Here is a 24,263-nt window from a genome sequence, read left to right on the forward strand (position 1 = left end):
CAAGCGCACACATCACATACACACAAGCATGCCCACGCATTAGGCAGAATTAGGCAGGCAGATTGACGAGGGCTGTAGTTTCTGAGCTGAATTGACCAAGACGCACCAACAACAAACTTCACATAATCCTGCCCCAAAATAATGGCAATTTCTCTCAACCAGTGGCATGTGGGCTTTCTAGATGTGCGCTGATGCCACCCTGTGATATTAAACCTTTATTTAACTAGGCAAGTCAGTTAAGAACAAATTCTTATTTACAATGACAGTTTACCCTGGCCAAACCCGGACGACACTGGGCCAATTGTGCGCCGCCCTGTGGGACTGCCAATCACGGCCGGATGTGAAACAGCCTGATAAGCAGTGCCCACTTTGTCAAAGGCAGGGAGGGTGCTGTTGGAGAGACGCATCTCTGCAGTGCTCCAACAATGTTCCGTGTAACAAAAAATCACCTAACATAAATCATGTAGCAGATATAAGATATGGTAGAAAGAATTTGTGGCATTTTCTGTAGCCTTCAGGCTGGGGATCAAATGTATGACAATGTAATGAGACGGACACTTTTTACATCATGCAGGTTTCTCCGATCAAATAGTCTAATCCAATACAAAATGCGCTGTCATGATAACAACAACATATCCTAAAATCTTGACAGGTCAAAGTAAAATGGACAATATGGAATGGACAATCACAGCTGTTGTCCAGGAGTTTCATCCCATTGTCATGATCAGTGGTTTCAAGTTTGTATCCTCAATATTTGACAAGCTGATCATGGCGAAACATATAACACTAGTGCATTTCCTGCTGTGTAAACACATTGCAAATAGGCTCACGATAACTCCTGATCAAGTTGGGTAGCTGATGTAGAGAGCTTAAATAGCAAAATTGATTAGTCAGGAATCAGGACAAATAAAGCCAATGCAATGGCCTATTTTACAAATGGTGGGCCTACCACATGGATGGGCATTCATAAAATTCCATTGCAGGCCACATGGTAGGCTACACCCCAGTAAGCACGAGTCAATGTCTTTTGGGCGTCTTTTTTGGTCCTGGACATGACGTCTTTTTTTGTGTTTTACAAACGGTAGGCTTACCACATAGTTGGGCATTCATAAAATTCAATTTCAGGCAACACAGTAGGCTACACCTCAGTAAGCACGGACCAACATCGACGCCTTTTGGACGTTCTGGACCGGCCTTGATTTCCACATCCACAGACATTGGTTTTTGGTCTGGTCCAGACCAAATCTAAACCAATCATAGACGTCTATGTTTGGTTCAGATTTTGTCCGGTCTGGATCAGCCTTGATTTGGCACAAACATAGACATCTGTAAATTACTTCTTTTCAACTTTCCTTCAGAACCAAAAACGAGCCTGATTTCAACATCTGGAAAATATATATTTTGAAGGTCTGGAAAATACGCATTTTAAACATCGGGGAACAAAGTATTATCAATTTTTATTCAGAACTGAAAATTAACCTGATTTCAATGTCCAGAAAATACAGAAAAAGTTTGGACACAACTACTCATTCAAGGGTTTTTCTTAATTGTTTTACTATTTTCTACATTGTGGAATAATAGTGAAGACATCAAAACTGTGAAATAGCACATATGTAATCATGTAGTAACCAAAAAAGTGTTAAAAAAAATCACAATATATTTGATATTTGAGATTCTTCAAAGTAGCCAACCTTTGCCTTGAAAACATCAATTATTCCGGAGCTAGCCAGCTGAAGAGTTCCATCAGCCACTCCTGGAATACAATCACCTATCCGGACCCGTTTTACTGCCAATGCGGAGCCCCACCGGGCCTTCACGACTGACTACCGACGTTATCTGCCCGAGGGAGTTATCCAACTGGCACCTCCGTCGCGACTTTACCTGAACGCTCATCTGGGGCGCGCTAATCGTTAGCTGTCTTATCGGCTGCTATCTGAATAAGTCTATCGGACAATTTTTCCTTGGGTCACTATAACTATATCTATTTTGCCAATTGGATTGATCCCCTCTACCACACGGAACCCCACTAATCTACCGACGGAAACGCACGAGGCGGCTAAAAACAGACCTCCATCCTATGCTAGCTTGCTACCGATAGCCCGGCTAGCTGTCTGAATCGCCGTGACCCCAACCAACCTCTACTCACTGGACCCTTAAGATCACTCTGTAACGGCAGATTTCCTCCTCTTCGTCTGAAGAGGAGGTGTAGCAGGGATCGGACCAAAGCGCAGCATGGTTTGTGTTCATCATGTTTAATAACGACGAAAACCGTGAACACTACAAAATACAAAAACAACAAATGTGAAAAAAAACGAAACAGTCCTATCTGGTGCATAGACACAAAGACAGAAGACAACCACCCACAAAACCCAACACAAAACAGGCTACCTAAATATCGTTCCCAATCAGAGACAATGACAAACACCTGCCTCTGATTGAGAACCATATCAGGCCAAACAACAAACCCAACATAGAAACACAACACATAGATAACCCACCCAAATCACGCCCTGACCACACTAAAACACAGAAAATACAAAAGAGCTATGGTCAGAACGTGACACACTCGACTAAACATGCCTCTCCTTAATGTCAATATGCCTTGTCCATTGCTGTTCTGGTTAGTGTTTATTGGCTTATTTCACTGTAGAGCCTCTAGCCCTGCTCACTATACCTTATCCAACCTTTCAGTTCCACCACCCACATATGCGATGGCATCACCTGGTTTCAATGATGTTTCTAGAGACAATATCTCTCTCATCATCACTCAATACCTAGGTTTACCTCCACTGTATTCACATCCTACCATACCTTTGTCTGTACATTATTCCTTGAAGCTATTTTATCGCCCCCAGAAACTTCCTTTTACTCTCTGTTCTAGATGTTCTAGACGACCAATTCCTATAGCTTTTAGCCGTACCCTTATCCTACTCCTCCTCTGTTCCTCTGGTGATGCAGAGGTGAATCCAGGCCCTGCAGTGCCTAGCTCCACTCCTATTCCCCAGGCGCTCTCTTTTGATGACTTCTGTAACCGTAATAGCCTTGGTTTCATGCATGTTAACATTAGAAGCCTCCTCCCTAAGTTTGTTTTACTCACTGCTTTAGCACACTCTGCCAACCTGGATGTTTTAGCCGTGTCTGAATCCTGGCTTAGGAAGACCACCAAAAATTCGGACATTTTCATCCCTAACTACAACATTTTCAGACAAGATAGAACGGCCAAAGGGGGCGGTGTTGCAATCTACTGCAAAGATAGCCTGCAGAGTTCTGTCCTACTATCCAGGGCTGTTCCCAAATAATTTGAACTTCTACTTTTAAAAATCCACCTCTCTAAAAACAAGTCTCTCACCGTTGCCGCCTGCTATAGACCACCCTCTGCCCCCAGCTGTGCTCTGGACACCATATGTGAACTGATTGCCCCCCATCTATCTTCAGAGCTTGTGCTGCTAGGCGACCTAAACTGGAACATGCTTAACACCCCAGCCATCCTACAATCTAAGCTTGATGCCCTCAATCTCACACAAATTATCAATGAACCTACCAGGTACCACCCCAAACCCGTAAACACGGGCACCCTCATAGATATCATCCTAACCAACTTGCCCTCTAAATACACCTCTGCTGTTTTCAACCAAGATCTCAGCGATCACTGCCTCATTGCCTGCATCCGTAATGGGTCAGCGGTCAAACGACCTCCACTCATCACTGTCAAACGCTCCCTGAAACACTTCAGCGAGCAGGCCTTTCTAATCGACCTGGCCGGGGTATCCTGGAAGGATATTGATCTCATCCCGTCAGTAGAGGATGCCTGGTTATTTTTTTTAAATGCCTTCCTCACCACCTTAAATAAGCATGCCCCATTCAAGAAATTTAGAACCAGGAACAGATATAGCCCTTGGTTCTCTCCAGACCTGACTGCCCTTAACCAACACAAAAACATCCTATGGCGTTCTGCATTAGCATCGAACAGCCCCCGTGATATGCAACTTTTCAGGGAAGCTAGAAACCAATATACACAGGCAGTTAGAAAAGCCAAGGCTAGTTTTTTCAAGCAGAAATTTGCTTCCTGCAACACAAACCCCAAAAAGTTCTGGGACACTGTAAAGTCCATGGAGAATAAGAACATCTCCTCCCAGCTGCCCACTGCACTGAAGATAGGAAACACTGTCACCACCGATAAATCCACTATAATTGAGAATTTCAATAAGCATTTTTCTACGGCTGGCCATGCTTTCCACCTGGCTACCCCTACCCCGGTCAACAGCACTGCACCCCCCACAGCTACTCGCCCAAGCCTTCCCCATTTCTCCTTCTCCCAAATCCAGTCAGCTGATGTTCTGAAAGAGCTGCAAAATCTGGACCCCTACAAATCAGCCGGGCTAGATAATCTGGACCCTTTCTTTCTAAAATTATCTGCTGAAATTGTTGCCACCCCTATTACTAGCCTGTTCAACCTCTCTTTCGTGTCGTCTGAGATTCCCAAAGATTGGAAAGCAGCTGCGGTCATCCCCCTCTTCAAAGGGGGGGACACTCTTGACCCAAACTGCTACAGACCTATATCTATCCTACCCTGCCTTTCTAAGGTCTTCGAAAGCCAAGTCAACAAACAGATTACCGACCATTTCGAATCCCACCGTACCTTCTCCGCTATGCAATCTGGTTTCAGAGCTGGTCATGGGTGCACCTCAGCCACGCTCATGGTCCTAAACGATATCTTAACCGCCATCGATAAGAAACAATACTGTGCAGCCGTATTCATTGACGTGGCCAAGGCTTTCGACTCTGTCAATCACCACATCCTCATCGGCAGACTCGACAGCCTTGGTTTCTCAAATGATTGCCTCGCCTGGTTCACCAACTACTTCTCTGATAGAGTTCAGTGTGTCAAATTGGAGGGTCTGTTGTCCGGGCCTCTGGCAGTCTCTATGGGGGTGCCACAGGGTTCAATTCTTGGACCAACTCTCTTCTCTGTATACATCAATGATGTCGCTCTTGCTGCTGGTGAGTTTCTGATCCACCTCTACGCAGACGACACCATTCTGTATACTTCTGGCCCTTCTTTGGACACTGTGTTAACAACCCTCCAGGTGAGCTTCAATGCCATACAACTCTCCTTCCGTGGCCTCCAATTGCTCTTAAATACAAGTAAAACTAAATGCATGCTCTTCAACCGATCGCTGCCTGCACCTGCCCGCCTGTCCAACATCACTACTCTGGACGGCTCTGACTTAGAATATGTGGACAACTACAAATACCTAGGTGTCTGGTTAGACTGTAAACTCTCCTTCCAGACTCACATCAAACATCTCCAATCCAAAGTAAAATCTAGAATTGGCTTCCTATTCCGCAACAAAGCATCCTTCACTCATGCTGCCAAACATACCCTTGTAAAACTGACCATCCTACCAATCCTCGACTTCGGTGATGTCATTTACAAAATAGCCTCCAATACCCTACTCAATAAATTGGATGCAGTCTATCACAGTGCCATCCGTTTTGTCACCAAAGCCCCATATACTACCCACCACTGCGACCTGTACACTCTCGTTGGCTGGCCCTTGCTTCATACTCGTCGCCAAACCCACTGGCTCCAGGTCATCTACAAGACCCTGCTAGGACAAGACCCTTATCTCAGCTCGCTGGTCACCATAGCAGCACCCACCTGTAGCACGCGCTCCAGCAGGTATATCTCTCTGGTCACCCCCAAAACCAATTCTTCCTTTGGCCGCCTCTCCTTCCAGTTCTCTGCTGCCAATGACTGGAACGAACTACAAAAATCTCTTAAACTGGAAACACTTATCTCCCTCACTAGCTTTAAGCACCAGCTGTCAGAGCAGCTCATATATTACTGCACCTGTTCATAGCCCATCTATAATTTAGCCCAAACAACTACCTCTTTCCCTACTGTATTTATGTATTTATTTATTTATGTTGCTCCTTTGCACCCCATTATTTCTATCTCTACTTTGCACATTCTTCCACTGCAAATCAACCATTCCAGTGTTTTACTTGCTATATTGTATTTACTTTGCCACCATGGCCTTTTTTTGCCTTTACCTCCCTTATCTCACCTCACTTGCTCACATTGTATATAGACTTATTTTTCTACTGTATTATTGACTTTTGTTTTACTCCAAGTTTTACTCCAAGTGTAACTCTGTGTTGTTGTATGTGTCGAACTGCTTTGCTTTATCTTGGCCAGGTCGCAATTGTAAATGAGAACATGTTCTCAACTTGCCTACCTGGTTAAATAAAGGTGAAATAAATAAAATAAATAAATAAAAGGCAAAGGGTAGCTACTTTGAAGAATCTCAAATCTCTATTTGTTTAACACTTTTTGATTGCTACATGATTCCAAATGTGTTATTTAATAGTTTTGATGTCGTCACTATTACTCTACAATGTAGAAAATAGTAGGTGTGTTCAAACTTTTGAATGGTACGGTATTTTTCAACGCCATTTTATTTACGAGGACTATTCTGCCTAGGGCAGTATAACTAACCTTGTGGGGACACACAATTCAGTCGTATTCAAAATCCTATTTTCCCTAACACTAACGCTTGCCCTAACCCTAAATATAACCCCAGAAAACTGACCTTAACCCTAACCCTAGGTCCTAACCCTAGCTTCTAACCCTGAACCTAATTCTAACCCCAACACTAATTCTAACCTTAACCGTAAACCCCCTAGAAATAGCATTTGAACTTGTCCCCAGTTTGTCAAATTTTTGTTTATTTACTTTTCTTGTGGGTACTTCTGGTGCCCACAAGTAGTTAAACACGTCCACACACACCTAGTGAGTAATACAGGTTTTTGGTTTCATTAGTCCTAGAGATGTTTGCTTTTCTCTGTGCTTTGTCAAGGGCCACACTGATAATCAGTGGTGTAAAAAGTACTCAATTGCCATACTTGAGTAAATGTAAAGATACCTTAATATAAAATGACTCAAGTAAAAGTGGCAGTCACCCAGTAAAATACTAATGGAGTAAAAGTCTAAAAGTATTTGTTTTTAAATATACTTAAGTATCAAAAGTAAATGGAATTGCTAAAATGTAAAAAGTAAAAGTATAAACCATTTCAAATTCCTTGTATTAAGCAAACCAGAAAGCACAATTTTCTTGTATTTTTTTTATTGATAGATAGCCAGGGGCACACTGCAATACTCCTTTACAAACAAAGCATTTGTGTTTGGTGAGTCCGCCAGATCAGACGCAGGATGACCAGGGATGTTTTCTTGATAAGTACTTTTGGTTGTCAGGAAAAACGTATGGAGTAAAAAGTACATCATTTTCTTTAGAAATGTATTGAAGTAAAAGTTGGCAAAAATATAAATAGTAAAGATACCCCCAAAAACGAGTGAATTAGTACTTTAAAGTACTTTAATTTAAGTACTTTACACCACTGCTGATAATTAGGACATCCCAGAAAAAGAAGGGTGTATTCTCAGCAGGAAGGTAGCCTAGTGGTTAGAGCATTTGGCTAGTAATTGAAAGGTTGCTAGATTGAATCCTGGAGTTGACAAGTTAAAAATATGTTGTTCTGCTCCTGAACAAGGCAGTTAACCTACTGTTCCTAGGCTGTCATTGTAAATAAGAATTTGTTCTTAACTGACTTGCCTAGTTAAATGAAGGTTAAATAAAAAAAGGTAATTCTCAAATTAAAATATAGTAGTTTTTTGTGTGTGATGTCATATGAATTAGTATTTGCACACCACTTAGGCAAATCCCATTGAAATTTGATTATATATCTTACCCTAGTGGATTGGAGTTAGGCCCCTCTGAAGTTTGGCCTGCCTAAAGCACATGCAACAGTTGTGATAAGCATTCCTACATCATGAAATATGTTCAGTGTGACCACTTGTCTGAGTGTGGTAGTAGCCTACAGTCTAATAGAACACGAATAGATTGCATGTGAAGAAAATAATCCAGTATAGTCAGTGACACTGTCCAGATTAGTAATGTCAATTAATTAAAGGTGGCGTGTTCTACAAACTGATCCTGACAAAACCCATTGGTTGTAGTTTGTTAATAATTTATGCCGCGTTCATGTGCTATTCGGAACTAGGAAAATAGGAAATTCCAGAAAGTCGGAAATATCCGAGCATGTGAACGCGGCAGTAGGCTTTAATGCCACGTTCAAGTGCTAGTCGGAACAAGGAATCTCGTAAATGTCCCACTTGCTAACTGTTTAAAGTTACACACGTGTCGCATTCAACGAATCAGCAAATTGGACATTCCAGAGTTTCCTAGTTCCGACTAGTATATTAACTCCGCATAACTGCAGAGGTGACGTCACCGGGTTATTCAGACCACAGGTAATCCGTTACATTGACCAGATACTCTAGCGGCCGCTCTAACAAGGAAAATAAATGTATCCAAAAATGGAATGCAGTCTGGAGGAGACTAGATCAGGTGGGACCATTTTAGCCAATGAGAGTGTAGATACGTGAACAACAGGCACAACAGTTTCCAGTCAAAATTGGTTATATTGTAATAATTACAAACACTTGCTTGTTGGTTTTATTTAGGCGTAAGGTTAGCAGTGTGGTTAGGGGTAGGTTTAAAATCACACTTTAAGAAGATACATTTAGAAATAGGCGGGGTTTATAACTGTGGCTGAGGTAATAGTGACGACCAGGCATTACTCCGATATAAAGTGTTTTTTCTCAAAGTTTCCGGGATGTCACGTGTCCTACTTATATTAGTACACTGGTAATAACCGAATCCTTACGAAACTTCTATTCGATCAAATAAGATACACGTAGCAAATAAGCAATTTATGTTTTTGTTAACCAAATTAGACACTCTCTCGTTGACCTCCACGCAAAAACTCATCGCTTGGTGAGCGAAAAAAACGCCATCTGCTGGTTAAGACATATTTGGGTCTAGTTTATACCTCTCGCTTCGCTTCTTCCTCTCTGTTCAGACCCGCATACACAGAAGGGTCCCTCCTGACTCGAAGAGCAAGTCAGAGTACAGTACTTTACAGCCGGGTCGTCAACATGACTTCCATCTTTTGAATGGATGTCCTTTTAAAATAATATGTCTGATGAATAGTCGACTTGCTACATTTTACGAGGAGGGAAGAGATTGACCAAACTAAACAAGCATTCACTGGGTGCGGCATCTCTTTGCCTCCCAAAGGGGTGATCGATCGGGCGCTTCTTCTGTGGTAGCAGGTAGCTAGCGAGCAGCCGCAGGAGCTTGTCTGGTGTGACTCCATTCATTCACAGCGGCGGCGAAGATGGTGGACCCGGCGGAATGCACCATCAAAGTGATGTGCCGTTTCAGACCATTGAACAAGTCAGAGGTGGAGAGAGGGGATAAATACATACCCAAGTTTACAGGGGAGGATCAAGTGTCTATCTCGGTAAGTTGGCGTTCAAACACGGCAAACATTGGCCTACGAAAACAGTCCCCCGGCCTTTGTAATGCTAGCTAGGCTAACGTTAGTTAGCTAAGCACTAACTAGCTAGCTAACGTTAGCTTGCAAAGCCACACCAGCCAAGGGCACTTTGTTTACCCCTTCTCATAATACCTAGCCATATTGATGTATTACTGTATCACATTCAAATAGCTACAATTTCGCATGAATCTCGAATCGATTCAGAACACATGACGCCCGCAACACCCTTGCGCGCCAGCTAACGTTAACTCCGCTAGCTAGCTAGCTACTGTTTGTTTTGCTGTCTAATTTGAACTAGCAGCTAACTAGTTAGCTAAAGTAAGTTATTTCCGCGGCCTACTTTTATTCATTGACTTGAATTTAAAGAAGTGTAATTATCTTGGGAGGGGATGGCCGTACAACTGATTTGGCTATCAATCCTGTATCTTAACTCTCAGCCCTATTTTCGAAGTTGGCTACCTACTTATGATCGCACAAATGTGGCTAGGTATCTAACTATCCGTCCCTTGTGCGGTATTGAAATAGTAGCTAGTTACTAACGTTAGCTACCTCGGGATAGCCACGTCGCAGATGCCATCGCCTCATTGACAGCTGTCATTTTTGGGGCGTATTGAATGGGGAATGGTTTAACTAACTAGGCCCGACAATTTACTGCAATTTAAATTTTCCCATAACTGACTTCAGATACGGTGGTATAGAGCCGGTGCTTTGTTCTGGAATAACAATTTGGGGTGCAATACTAGGATAGAAAACTTGCAGTCAGGTGATCTCACCTGCTCAGTACACTACCCCACCCCTTCCATTGCCTTGTAAAAAGGAAAATGACAACGACCATAACTGCTGGGACAAAATGTATGGACTTCTAAGTTACAAGAACTTACCACAATAAAAGCACAAACACTTCCCTCAATTCTGTAGCCTAATGATGTTCATTTCATAAATGAAAAACAGTTTTTTAACAATTCCCAAAGAGATGTGGATGAATAGAGGTTGAAAACTGGAGAAAGAAGTCCCAACAACAGTGTCAACTGTACTGTAGAAGCCAAGGGTGTGGCATCTGGTCATAGTGACTGAATACACGTTTGTTATGTCATGTGGTTAGGAACAAAACTTTTGGCCCCAAGCATAACATATGATCCACAGCAGCTTAACTTTCTTCATCTTTGAAAGATAAATTGTCAGGCTTATTTATACTAAACTAAGAAATAATATTTTCCTTGTCTTTCCTATCTCTCTGGAGCGGAAACAATGTGTCCTAATGACACCCTATTCCCTATATAGTGCACTACTTTTGACTGGGGCCATACCCAATATAGAGCATGGGGTGCTGGGTGCAGTGTGTCCCACAACATTCCTCCATATGAGAGAGACAGAAAGAGACTTATGTTGTCATTGGCACATTCTATTTTACAATGTAACTGGGAACAGTTGAATGGATGGATGAGGGGTGTGGTGTTTTTATGGGGGAGGGATGTCATGTCATTTGAGTAGGCAGTGACTACTGGAAACATTTCTTTGTCCAGATTTCTTTTAATAGAAGCTCACTATGCTTAGTCTACTTCCTAGTACGTCCACCCAGACCTCAGGGTATGAGGCCCAAATGGCGCACTCTTCCCTACTTTTGACTGGGGCTCTGGTCAAAAGTAGGGTTGGACTCATTAGTAGTATTAGGAAGGATGCATATTTTGTTGGTGTTGACCAGTCTCTGCCTTTGCATTCATTTGAATAACGTTGACCTAACGTTGACCTTTGGTGAGATGTCCAGCTACTGCCACAGGGTAACCTATAATCCCATTGGCAACCCTAGTGTTACCCATGGCAAGACTACCCAAATACTGTACATCAGTCATGGCCCAGAGACTGACCCTGATGTGCTGGAAGATTGGGGTGTGTGTGTGGGGCTTGCCTAAAACCTGACATTCCAGCTGTTTCTACCAGTCAGCATCATGCTCATTCTAGTTCAACAACCCTACTCTTCTCTGCTAGGAGCGATGGATTGTGCTTTTCAGAGAAGCAGGCACACAGAGACAAATTGGCCAGTTTATAGTCCAGTAATGGAGGACAGCAGGGAGACTGTGGTATAGTATTAGATCCACAATCTAAGAGGTTGGCTGGCTGCAGGCACTGGCAGGAATCAAAACTGTGGAATAATCTGTGTCACAAATGGCTCCGTATTCCCTACATAGTGCACTACTTATGACCAGAGCCCGGGGGATAGGGTGCCATTTTTGTCGCAGTATTGAACTACTTATGACCAGAGCAAGAGGAATAGGGTGCCATTTGGGACACTGACATATAAAAGCCTGAGTCAGTCTGATGATCAAGTCATTTCCTTTATGGGTGGTTCCATCTCATTTCAGCAAGCCATGACACTCACCATCTCAGATTATTCTAAAATCATTTTTGTAGTTAGAAATGGATAAGATAAGCATTCCTGCAACATTATTTTGTTGAGTTAGCTTGGTTTCTCAGAGATCAAATTGTAACTGATTGCATCCAAATTGCCCGTTTTAATGTATAGGATTCATCTAATATTACCTAACAGCTGATTTGGACCACACTTTTTTTCTTTCTAACAATGAGTAAGACATGAGGAATCCAAAGAAATGGTCAAAAGCCATGTCCCATCCTACATCCTGTTAGTTCCATGTTCTGACCGCTAGACGGTGCTGTTCCTGCTATTAGGTGAACTTTTTTAAAGAATCCCCCACCCTCAATGTTATAAAAGGGATAGATCACCCAAATTACAAAATGACATTTGTTTCCTTAACCTCTAAGCAGTTTATGGACAAAGTATGACAGCAACCCATGATTTGGTTTTGTTTACCCGGCACTGTTTTACAAATCCAATGTGTGGTATCTATATTAGCATTTTCGTGCTTCATATCCACATCCTCTAAGTAATATCATTGAGTTACACAATACATATTTACATACTTTGGATAATTTGGACATAAAGTGTCAAAATGCTAATATAGATACCATTGACTTGCATTGGATTTGTGCCACAAATGCAAAAAAGTTTACATTTGAAATGGTGGACAACAAAACCAAAGCATGGATTGCTGTCATAAGGAAACCAACATGTAATTTGGGTGAACTATCCTTTTAACATGGGGGGGTAAAAAAAGTACCCAATTATCATACTACTTAATTAAAGATAACTTAATAGAAAATGACCCCAAAAATTGTCAGACTCCAGTCACCCAAGTCATAGACTGTTCTCCCTGCTACCGCACAGCAAGCAGTACCGGAGTGCCAAGTCTAGGACCAAAAGGCTCCTTAACAGCTTCTACCCCCAAGCCATAAGACTACTGAGCAATTAATCAAATGGCCACCCAGACTATTTACATTGACACCCCCCCCCCCCCCCCCCCCCCCCACCACTGTAGCTCTGCCTGAAGCTCAGTATAATTGATATGCTTTTTGTTCTACTTTAGAAGTAGAAGTACTTCTTCCCCTTTAGAATGGCTCTGTTTGGTGCCAGCCCAGGAGAATCAAGTCAGTGGCCCAAATGGCATCCTATTCCTTATGTAGTGCACTATGGGCCCTGGTCAAAGTAAAACACTACATACAGAATAGGGTGCCATTTGGGACACCCCCAAGGCTTCCTAATAGAATGGCGCAACCCATCACTACTACCAAAAAGCCTAGTCCTTGGCTGGCATTTTGGTGGTGCTCACAGGCACATAATCAGAGTGATCATTCAGAATGAGAACACCCCACGTCGGTGTCAAGGCAGCAGAACCATAGATAAAGACTATTTTGGAAGAGCTCAGTTATGCACAGTCCATAGCAGCACAACACAAAGGTTGCGTCCCGATTCTCCACCCTTCTCCTGAAGTGTGCCCTTGCACACGTTCCGTCATGGATTTAAAATCATTGGATTGGTTCAAGCATTGGCTGGAGGGAGTTTCCACCATTGTTATTCCATGTGAGAAAGTGCACGCTTCGGGAAAAGGGGGAGAATCAGAATGCAAACAAAGATTAGGATCGAGGTAGTCAGACTATTGCCAGGGTTGTAGATGGAGGCACTATTGTAAAGTGGTTGTTCCACTGGATATCATAAGGTGAATGCACCAATTTGTAAGTCGCTCTGGATAAGAGCGTCTGCTAAATGACTTAAATGTAATGTAGTGGATAATTTTGTCCTACTCAGACTAGTCTCAGACTAGACGTAACATAGTAAATGTAAATCCGGGTCACTCAAATTAGGATGATATGTTACGTTTGGTATTGTTACATAAGACAGAAGGTTACTTAAGTCAAAAACAAAAGTACGGTTGCTGGTTCGGGGTGGGCATATAATGTGAATGTCTAGCAACCCAAAGGTTGCGTGTACGAATCTCATCACGTACAACTTTAGCCGTTTAGCTACTTTGCAACGACTTGCCATTTTATTTAACCCTTTAACCTAACGGCTAACCTTAACACCCAGAGCTAGCTAGCGTTAGCCACCTAGCCAATGTTAGCAACAACAAATTGGAATTTGTAACATATCATACAGTTTGCAAATTTGTGACATTGTACATTTGAGCAAATTCGTAACATATTGTACAAATTGCCATTTGTAACATATGAGATGGAGTGTCTCGGATTTATACAGAATAATACAAAATGCTCAGAGACCACGTTGCTGCTCTAACACCATCACTCACACAGAGCGATACAGTATGAATGTCAGCAGCACACAACTTTTCATCAAAATAACCTTACAGGTTGTTTCCATTTATCCTGGCAGATATGAACATAATGTTACCCACAAGGAAAGCTTCTGTAGCTTTTAATTCCCAAACTGTTTTAGCTAATGCACTGTAGTTTGACTATTCCATTTTATTTCCCCATACTTTTTAATGACATTCATTTGGCCAAGGAAAGTGGACATTTTCTCTTTCAATGCGCCGTTTTTAAAGTAGGCTAACTCAATAAAAACAATTGTTCTCAAAACAAGGTAAAGTAGGCTTCTAGAGATCCCGCCTCTACAATGATGGAGGGAACGCTGTGTCATCCTAAAGAACTCCCTCTGATGTAAGCTGTAATGATTGATGTTGGCTGCTGCTGTCAAATGAATAGCCTGAAGTGCCCTGCTGATCAGTTGCCAGTCAGTAAAGCCCTTGCATCTTCCAGAGACACAGAGGGAGGATGCTGATGTTTCTGAGCTGTCTCTGGCCCTTAGTCACACTGAGAAGGGAAAGGCCAGGGCTACATCCCAAATGGCACCTTATTCCCTATATAGTGCACTACTTTAGACCAGGTCCCATCAATTGCACTGTATAAGGAATAGGGTGCCATTTGGGACTCAGCCTTGGTCTAGTGTGCAGTGGATCTCTTTACAAAGGAGTCCATTAGTGGACACAAACCTCATTTTGAAAAGGCTGTGTTTGGACTGAGTTGGTCTGGTGGTGAATACCGTATACTGTAGTGTTTCTCATTGACCTGCTGGACGGCTAATGTAATCTCTTGTGCCTGTTTTGAATACCTGTCTACCGGTATTTCAATTGTTGGTTGATTTGTTCATTATAGAATAATGGTCTTTGGTAAAGTATTAAAATGGAGGTCAAGTGTCTAATAAATAAATAAATAAATATATATATATATATATATATATATATATATATATATAGGCCTGGCTAGTAGGCCTATACAATATACACACCTTGTATAATGGGTAAGGCTATATCAGTCAACCTATGCTACCACAGAAAATAGGCCTCAAGTAAATGTCAACATTAGAACAAGTTTGTTTCACTTTTCTTGTCATTCCTGCTATTCTTGTACTCTAGGTATCCTTTGTTGCTGATTCACTTTTACCTATTGTCCTACAGGGTAAACCGTTCATGTTTGACCGAGTGTTCGGGTCCAATACGACACAGGAGCAGATGTACAAAGCCTCTGCTCAAAAGATTGTTAAAGGTAAGGAAGGATGGATACAGCGTGCCCAGGTAGCTAGCTCTGGTGCTGTGCTAGCAGTGTGAACCTTTTGGCAGTTTAAAATGATGCTTTAATAAGTTCTCCATGTATTTTCCTCTGTACACAGATGTGCTTGATGGCTACAATGGGACTATATTTGCCTTTGGGCAGACATCGTCTGGAAAAACGCACACCATGGAGGTGAGTGAAAGGCCTATACAGTACATGCTTAATGTGTTTGGTCAAATGCTTTCAACCAGCGTTGGGGTCAATTCCGTTTCAATTCAGTCATATCAGGAAGATAACACATTCCAGTTCCACATTTTTCTCATAGGAAGGCATTAAGTAATATTGGAATTGGAATTTAAGTTTACTTCCTGATATGACGGAATTGACTCCAACCCTTCTTTCAACTGTTCTATGATTGACGGGAACCTGTCTCTGTCCTGTAAAGGGTAGCCTCCATGACCCGGATGGTATGGGGATCATCCCCAGAATAGTCCAGGACATCTTCAACTACATCTACTCCATGGATGAGAACCTAGAGTTCCATATCAAGGTATGGAGCACTTCAACCACACAGCTGGCCTCAAGTGCTTCTATTGCGAATTGGACATTTTTAATAAACTTATGACCGAGTACATTCTGCCCGTCCGTCCCTCACTGGGCGCTGATCAGCTAGTTATTCCATATCGGCTACAGAATACTAATTAAAAAAACACTGCACAGCAGGATTGTTTCTAATCAGAGGTATCTCTGTTGCAGGTTTCATATTTTGAGATTTACCTGGACAGGATCAAGGACCTACTGGATGGTATGTACTGTTTGTTGTGGCACAGCAGGCATCCTCATTTGACCATTCTGGAGATATACAGTGCCTTCAGAAAGTATTCATACCCCTTTGACTTATTCCACATTTTGTCTTACAGCCTGAATTCTAAATGGATTTAAATCGAATTTGAAATACAGAAATGTATTCACACCCATAAGTCAATACTTGTTTATCAGCTTTGCACATCTGGATTTGGGGATTTTCTCCCATTCTTCTTTGCAGATTTCCTGAAGCTCTGTTAAGTTATATGGGAAGCGGTGGTGAATAGAAATCTTCAAGTCTTTCCAACAGATCTTCAATGGGATTCAAGTCTGGGCTTTGGCTGGGCCGTTCAAGGACTATCACATTTTTGTTCTGAAGCCGTTTCAGCGTTGCTTTGGTTGTATGCTTGGGGTCATTGTCCTGTTGGAACTTAAATATTCACCCCCAGTCTAAGGTCGTTTGCACTCAGAAGCAGGTTCCCATTAGGGATTTGCCTGAATTTGGCACCGTTCATTGTTTGCTTTATCCTTACCATTCTTCCCGTCCCTGCCGCTGAAAAGCATCCCCATAGCGTGATGCTGCCATCGCTATGCTTCACGGTAGGAATTGTGTTAGAATGGTGATGAGCTGTGCCTGGATTTCTCATTGAGGCCGAAAAGTAATCGTTTTTCTCTCATTAGACCACAGAATCCTTTGCCTTATGCTCTCTCACATGCCTTTTTGCAAACTCCAGGCGTGCTGTCTTGCCTTTTTCTCAGGAGTGGCTTCCGTCTGGCCACTCTCCCATAAAGCCCAGATTGGTGAAGTGCTGTAGAGACTGTTGTCCTTCTGGCAGGTTCTCCTGGCTTAGCCAAGGAACTCTGTAGTTCTGACAGTTTGGGTAGTTACATATTCTTTCTCAATTTACCAATGATGGTCACTATCAAACGTTCAACACTGTAGAACTTGTTTGATACCTTTTCCCAGATATATGCCTCCTAAATGATATCTCTGAGATGTTCAGACAATTCCTTTGACTTCATGGTTTAGTTTCTGCTCTGACATGAACTGTCAACTGTGAGACCTTATCTAGATGGTTGTCTCTTTCTAAATCATGTCCAAACAATTTAATTGGCCACAGGTGGACTCCAATCAAATTGAAGTGAAATCTCAAGGATGACCAAAATAAATTGGATGCACTTGAGCTAGTGCTGTGGCGGTCATGACATTTTGTCAGACAGTTATTGTCATGCAAAAGTCTGCCGATCGAGGTAATTGACTGTTATTTAACATAAACACGTTTAGTATATCCTGGCCTCCACGCAATCAAGCTGCATGCTAGCCGGTGATGCGCACCGTTGGAACATCTACATTAAAAAATTGAATATACACAATCACAATAAACCCATTATTTATTTTAGTCAGGTCTAAAGAAACATTATGATATGAAGAAAATGTATTTCAGAAGATGAGACTGAGTTGACAACATAACTATATGTTATCTAGCTATGCTCCATGCCATAAGCTGTAGGCTTGTTCATTTAGCAGACCAGATGTGCCATTATTTAATATTATATGATTTTATAGTGAGAAGAATATAATTGAACTTAGCTGAATAAAATAGAACAGATATTTTTCCCATTCCGGAGCCAGTGCGCTATGTTGAATGTGAAACGCTAGATTTAGAGTTATTTGGCAACTTTAGTTGTGAATGATACCAACCATAGAATGTCTTAGAAATGAAAACATATATGGGCTACAAGATAGGCTATTTCATAAAAATAAAAAAATGTTTTAAATATTAAATAAACACAATCCCAACCGCCAGGCCACCAGCCCTCCAGGATCCCCCCCCCACAGTTCCCTAAGAGCTGCCCCTCAACCATCCGAGACAGTCCCTGAGAAAAATCTAATATTTCCATTCCCCAAGCCCCTGTCCCCAATGCACCAACAACTAACAAAATGAACAAAAGGAGAGAGACACAGAAAACCAGAAAACAACAATGCAAAAGACATCAAGGACAACTGAATATGTTTGAGTGCATGTATGGCACTATTTACATGTGTGTGTATGTGTGCATTTGAATGAGAGTGTGTGTGCACAAACACCTGCACGGCATCAGCATCAGACATACCGGAATTAAATGTAACGTCACTGCCTCTCAGTGTCATTTAAACTTACTTTTTATATTTTATTTGTATTTTTTTTTACTTTAATCTTTGACCGTCATTCTATCCTCCGCCCAGCAACTCGACTCCCACTTGTCGCCAATTCCACATCCCAACCCTCAGCTTCCCTCAGCCCATCCCATCTATCTCTGCTGGCCACCCTCTTCGGATTTCTACGCACCATATATCTTTCAACTATGCTGTGATGTTTAACATACAATTTCAATCTATCTAATTGAATAGAATCCACAGATTGCGAGTTGAATATAAATACTTTTACTAAGAGTATTAGTAATTGACTGACCCGGTCTCTCCAGATCTCCCAACAGTACTATTTATTATTTTTTTTACCCCTTTTTCTCCCCAATTTGTATCCAATTGGTCTTGTCTCATCGCTGCAACTCCTGTACGGACTTGGGAGAGGCGAAGTTCGAGAGCCGTGTGTCCTCCGAAACCCAACCAAGCCGCACTGCTTCTTGACACAGCACCCATCCAACCCGGAAGCGTAGGAAACACGGTACACCTGGCGACCGTGTCGGCGTGCACTGTGCCCGGCCCACCACAGGAGACGCTAGTGCGCGATGGGACAAGGACATCCCTGCCGGCCAAACCCTCCCCTAACCATGCTGGGCCAATTGTGCGCCGCCCCGTGGGTCACCCGGTCGCGGCCGGCTGCGACAGAGCCTGGACTTGAACCCAGAATCTCTATTGGCACAGCTAGCACTCCGATGCAGTGCCTTAGACCACTGCACCACTCGCGAGGCCTCAGGTTAGGCAACAGTACTATTTCTAGGGTAAATTTTAGATTGATTTACTTTTTCTTTTTTTCTTTTCTTTTTACCCCCTTTTTCTCCCCAATTTCGTGGTATCCAATTGTTAGTAGTTACTGTCTTGTCTCATCGCTACAACTCCCGCACGGACTCGGGAGAGGCGAAGGTCGAGAGCCATGCGTCCTCAGAAACACAACCCAACCAAGCCGCACTGCTTTTTAACACAGCACCCATCCAACCCGGAAGCCAGCCACACCAAAGTTTCGGAGGAAACACCGTACACCTAGCCTAGTACCTGGTCAGCGTGCACTGCGCCCGGCCCGCCACAGGAGTCGCTAGTGCGCGATGAGACAAGGATATCCCTGCCGGCCAAACCCACCCTAACCCGGATGACGCTAGGCCAATTGTGCGCCATGCCCCATGGGCCTCCCGGTCGCGGCCGGCTGCGTCAGAGCCTGGGCTCAAACCCAGAGTCTCTGGTGGCACAGCTAACACTGCGATGCAGTGCCTTAGACCACTGCGCCACGTGGTAGGCTGATGTTAAGCATTTTCAGTCATTCCTGAACCTGAGACCAGAAACAGGCTACCTGAGGGCAATACCAATATAAATGGTCTATTGATTCTGTATCCTCACAACAAAATCTGCAGAGCTGCGATGATTGTATGCCCCAAATATTCAAAATGTTGTTGTTGGCAAGAATTCTATATAATAATTTTAGCTGAAAAGCATGAATTTTGCGTCATTTTATATATCAACTCATACCATGGAATCGGTACATCAAAAATCTCTTCCCAACTATTTTGCAATCTGTATGGCACAGCTGTCAACATCCGGGTCCTCAAATTTAATTGCTACAATTTCCTATTTTTATTCCTCCGCCAGTTTTGATCCTTTTATATTGGGCAGACAGACCAGCTCGCTACCTCCTCCCGCTGCCACCTGCCTCCTCCATTTGTGTGGTAATGCAGTAATCAATTGGTTGTAATTTTTGATTGAGCAGACCGTCTCATACAATTCTGATAACTCCATGAAAGACAAAATACCCTTTTCAAACATCTTTCCCATAAATACAGGTATTTTATCAACCAGCACATTTGAGGTCAGCCATAATATTTGTTGTAATATAAGTTCCATCTTTTCAGGGAGATGAAATTGAAATGATAGGCTATTGATGATTTGATAGTCCCTCTGTTCCTTGCCTGAGGCTGCACAGAATGGCCCTGCACAGAATGGACCATTATTAAATGTGCAGGGGGGAAAAGACATATCTGTATCCACTCTATTAGCAAATAGAGGCGGCACGCAGGTAACCTAGGTGTCAAAGCGTTGGGCCAGTAACCGGAAGGTTGCTGGATCGAATCCCCGAGCTGACAATGTAAAAATCTGTCGTTCTGCCCCCTGAGCAAGGCAGCCCCCCGCACCTCTCTGATTCAGAGGGGTTGGGTTAAATGCAGAAGACACATTTCTGTTGAATACATTAAGTTGGACAACTGACTAGGTATCCCCCTTTTCCGCTGGAAAACCGTTATTTCACTCCACACACAAACCACTGTTTGAGGAGCATGCCTACGCTGTGTGACCGGTGATATTCTGCCCAAACTCTTTATGCCCATTATCTACTCCCCCATAGCCAGATGAACTCGTGGATACCGTTTGTGTGTCTCTGTGTCCAATATGGGGGATGTTAGGTTGTTTTGCGAGCCAATGCTAACTAGCATTAGTACAATAATGGACGTTTATGCTAGCAGATACCCATAGACTTCGTCATTGCGCTAGCTAGCAATTGCTAGCAATTAGTTAGCAACTTCCTTCAAACTGCACGCAGAGACATACAAATGGTATCCATGAGTTCATCGGACTCTGCAGAAGTAGATTATTACATTTTTTAAATTGAACCTTTATTTAACTAAAGTCGGTTAAGAACAAATTCATATTTTACAATGACGGTCTACCCCGGCCAAACCCTCCCCTAACACGGACGACACTGGGCCAATTGTGCACCGCCCTATGGGACTCCCGATCACGGCCGTTGTGATACAGCCCGGGATCGAACCAGGGTCTGTAGTGATGCCTGTAGCACTGAGATGCAGTGCCTTAGACCGCTGCGCCATTCGGGAGCAAGTAGATAAAGGGCCTCCGATGCCAAGTATCCCTTTAAATGCAGGCGCTTGCCTGGTGATGATTCCTTGTTACAACGTTGGTCAACAACCTGAAATAACTTTTTTGTTTGTTCCCCTCTCTGCAGTAACAAAGAACAACCTGTCTGTACATGAGGATAAGAACAGGGTGCCCTATGTCAAGGTGAGGCACAGGTTTATTTATGGTCAAGTGAGCCAAACATCTATAATGGTACCATAGATAGATTCATGAACGTTTGGTCAGGGGGATGAATCGATAATACAGTTCAGTAGATGAAGAGAATGATGGATTGCCTATAGATCAATTGGAAGAATGGTTGTGGGTCACATGGCACCCAATTCCCTTTGTAGTGCACTACTTTTGATATATGGTCGCTGGTCAGAAGTAGTGCACTATAGGGAATAGGGTGCTATTTCGGATGAGTTGTTTGGAGAAAGTTAAAGGACTTAAAATACCGATCTAACTTCCGGATTGTCCTCGACTTAAATGCCAATGTTAACAAAAAATGTATCCATAATCGCCTCTTTGTCTATGAACGTCTACTGTGTCAAATGAAATTGTTGTTCCTTGGTTCTCTGTGTGTCCCTAGGGGTGTACCGAGCGCTTTGTGTGCAGCCCCGACGAGGTCATGGATACTATTGACGAGGGCAAATCCAACCGGCACGTTGCCGTCACAAGTGAGTCAGTACCACACAGTCCCTGCTGCTTCTCATGGGTTCATCATCCTCCTCAATGGATCTCCTGATCAACCAAGACAATCTCACACAGCAGTGCCAGGCTACGTCCTAAATGGCACCCTATTCCCTTGATTGTGACTACTTTTTACCATGGCCCATAAGGGGATAGGGTACCATTTGGGATGCAAAATATAGGGTGCCATTTGGGATGCAATTACACATCCATTACATAATTATTACCGGGAGTTTTTCTGACCAGGAACCAGGAAAAACTGTAGACCGTAGTTATGAATAAATGTTGCTGTTGGCATTAGATTTGTGTGTTAACGCTTGTGTGTGTGTTCCAGACATGAACGAGCACAGCTCCAGAAGTCATAGTATCTTCCAGATCAACGTGAAGCAGGAAAACACTGCTACAGAGCAGAAACTCAGCGGCAAGCTCTACCTCGTCGATTTGGCCGGGAGCGAAAAAGTACGTCTCCATCTTATTTTTCTCTCTGTGCCTTCCTTCCTCTGTGCCTGTGTTCCGGTCATTCACCCTTTTTCAGAAGTGTTTTTTTTGCATGGATTTTACAATGGCTGTAACTCATTACAGTCTGTGCTTACGTCAGTCCTATGCTTTTAAAATGCATGACGGTGAGATTGCATGGTCACACTTGTGGAAAATCAGGACGTAGCATAAGCCAGGGATCAACAACTATATTCGGCCGTGGGCATTTTTTTCTTTTTTTTTTCTTGAGTGGATGGTTAGGGTTCCGGAACATAATTACAAATTTGTGTACAAAAAATTGACAGCAAGAAGCCCAAACAGATATAGTACTTGACTGAAACATAATCATTTCAAACCTTGCTTACATTTCATATACAGTCTATCTCTTATGTGTGGGAATACTTTGGAACAGATTTCCAAAATTAAAATCACTTGGCTGATTTGCAGGTGTTTACACAGTCCTATGTCCAACAATAAAAATGAAATAGAACTTTTTTACTTGTGGGGCCAACTAAAATCGCCCCGCGGGCTTCCAGTTGGGGAACCCTGGCCATAAACTTTTCTTTCTCTCAGTCTAATTTTCCTCTGTTTCCTCCCTTTTCTTATCTCCAATCTTAGTGTTCAAGTTCATCACATTCACTTTTGCACAAGGCCTGCTTTCTCCTACTGGCACTGTACTGTACATTTACCTAACATGCTGCTATTGATTTGAACATTTGGTCAAAATTAACTAACTAGCCTAGAGGTCGACCGATTATGATTTTTCAACGCCGATACTGATTTATTGGAGGACCAAAAAAGCCGATACCGATTAATCGGCCGATGAGAGAGAAAAGAAAAAAAAATATATATATATATATTTTTTTTTAAATGTATTTGTAATAGTGACAATTACAACAATACTGAATGAACACTTATTTTAACTTAATATAATACATCAATAAAATCAATTTAGCCTCAAGTAAATAATGAAACATGTTCAATTTGGTTTAAATAATGCAAAAACAAAGTGTTGGAGAAGAAAGTAAAAGTGCAATATGTGCTATGTAAGAAAGCTAACGTTTCAGTTCCTTGCTCAGAACATGAGAACAAATGAAAGCTGGTGGTTCCTTTAAACATGATTCTTCAATATTCCCAGGTAAGAAGTTTTAGGTTGTAGTTATTATAGGAATTATAGGACTATTTCCCTCTATACCATTTGTATTTCATTAACCTTTGACTATTGGATGTTCTTATAGGCACTTTAGTATTGCCAGTGTAACAGTATAGCTTCCGTCCCTCTCCTCGCTCCTCCCTGGGCTCGAACCAGGAACACAACGACAACAGCCACCATCGAAGCAGCGTTACCCATGCAGAGCAAGGGGAACAACTACTAGAAGGCTCAGAGCGAGTGACGTTTGAAACGCTACTAGCGCACGCTAACTAGCTAGCCATTTCACTTCGGTTACACCAGCCTAATCTCGGGAGTTGATAGGCTTGAAGTCATAAACAGCGCAATGCTTGACGCACAACGAAGAGCTGCTGGCAAAACGCACGAAAGTGCTTTTTGAATGAATGTTTACGCGCCTGCTTCTGCCTACCACCGCTCAGTCAGATACTTAGATACTTGTATGCTCAGTCAGATTATATGCAACGCAGGACACGCTAGGTAATATCATCAACCATGTGTAGTTAATTAGTGGTTATGATTGATTGTTTTTTATAAGATAAGTTTAATGCTGGCTAGCAACTTACCTTGGCTTACTGCATTCGCGTAACAGGCAGTCTCCTTGTGGAGTGCAACGAGAGAGAGGCAGGTCGTTATTGCGTTGGACTAGTTAACTGTAAGGTTGCAAGATTGGATGCCCCGAGCTGACAAGGTGAAAATCTGTCGTTCTGCCCCTGAACAAGGCAGTTAACCCACCGTTCC

At 42.6% G+C, this 24,263-nt stretch overlaps 1 protein-coding gene across 1 annotated transcript in view; it reads left to right on the forward strand.

The window, feature by feature from the left end:
* Positions 1-8,854: 8,854 nt before the first annotated feature.
* LOC120027834 (kinesin-1 heavy chain-like) overlaps positions 8,855-24,263 on the forward strand; it is a 31,263-nt gene continuing 15,854 nt past the window's right edge. Inside the window, exons 1-8 of the mRNA XM_038972891.1 lie at positions 8,855-9,369; positions 15,231-15,318; positions 15,443-15,516; positions 15,770-15,874; positions 16,081-16,129; positions 21,294-21,349; positions 21,777-21,864; positions 22,212-22,336. Coding sequence (XP_038828819.1) covers positions 9,244-9,369; positions 15,231-15,318; positions 15,443-15,516; positions 15,770-15,874; positions 16,081-16,129; positions 21,294-21,349; positions 21,777-21,864; positions 22,212-22,336 — 711 coding nt within the window. The 5' untranslated portion in view covers positions 8,855-9,243. The remainder of the gene's footprint in view (positions 9,370-15,230; positions 15,319-15,442; positions 15,517-15,769; positions 15,875-16,080; positions 16,130-21,293; positions 21,350-21,776; positions 21,865-22,211; positions 22,337-24,263) is intronic.

The sequence above is a fragment of the Salvelinus namaycush genome, chromosome 33, assembly GCF_016432855.1.
Source record: "Salvelinus namaycush isolate Seneca chromosome 33, SaNama_1.0, whole genome shotgun sequence".
NCBI classification, from domain to species: domain Eukaryota; kingdom Metazoa; phylum Chordata; class Actinopteri; order Salmoniformes; family Salmonidae; genus Salvelinus; species Salvelinus namaycush.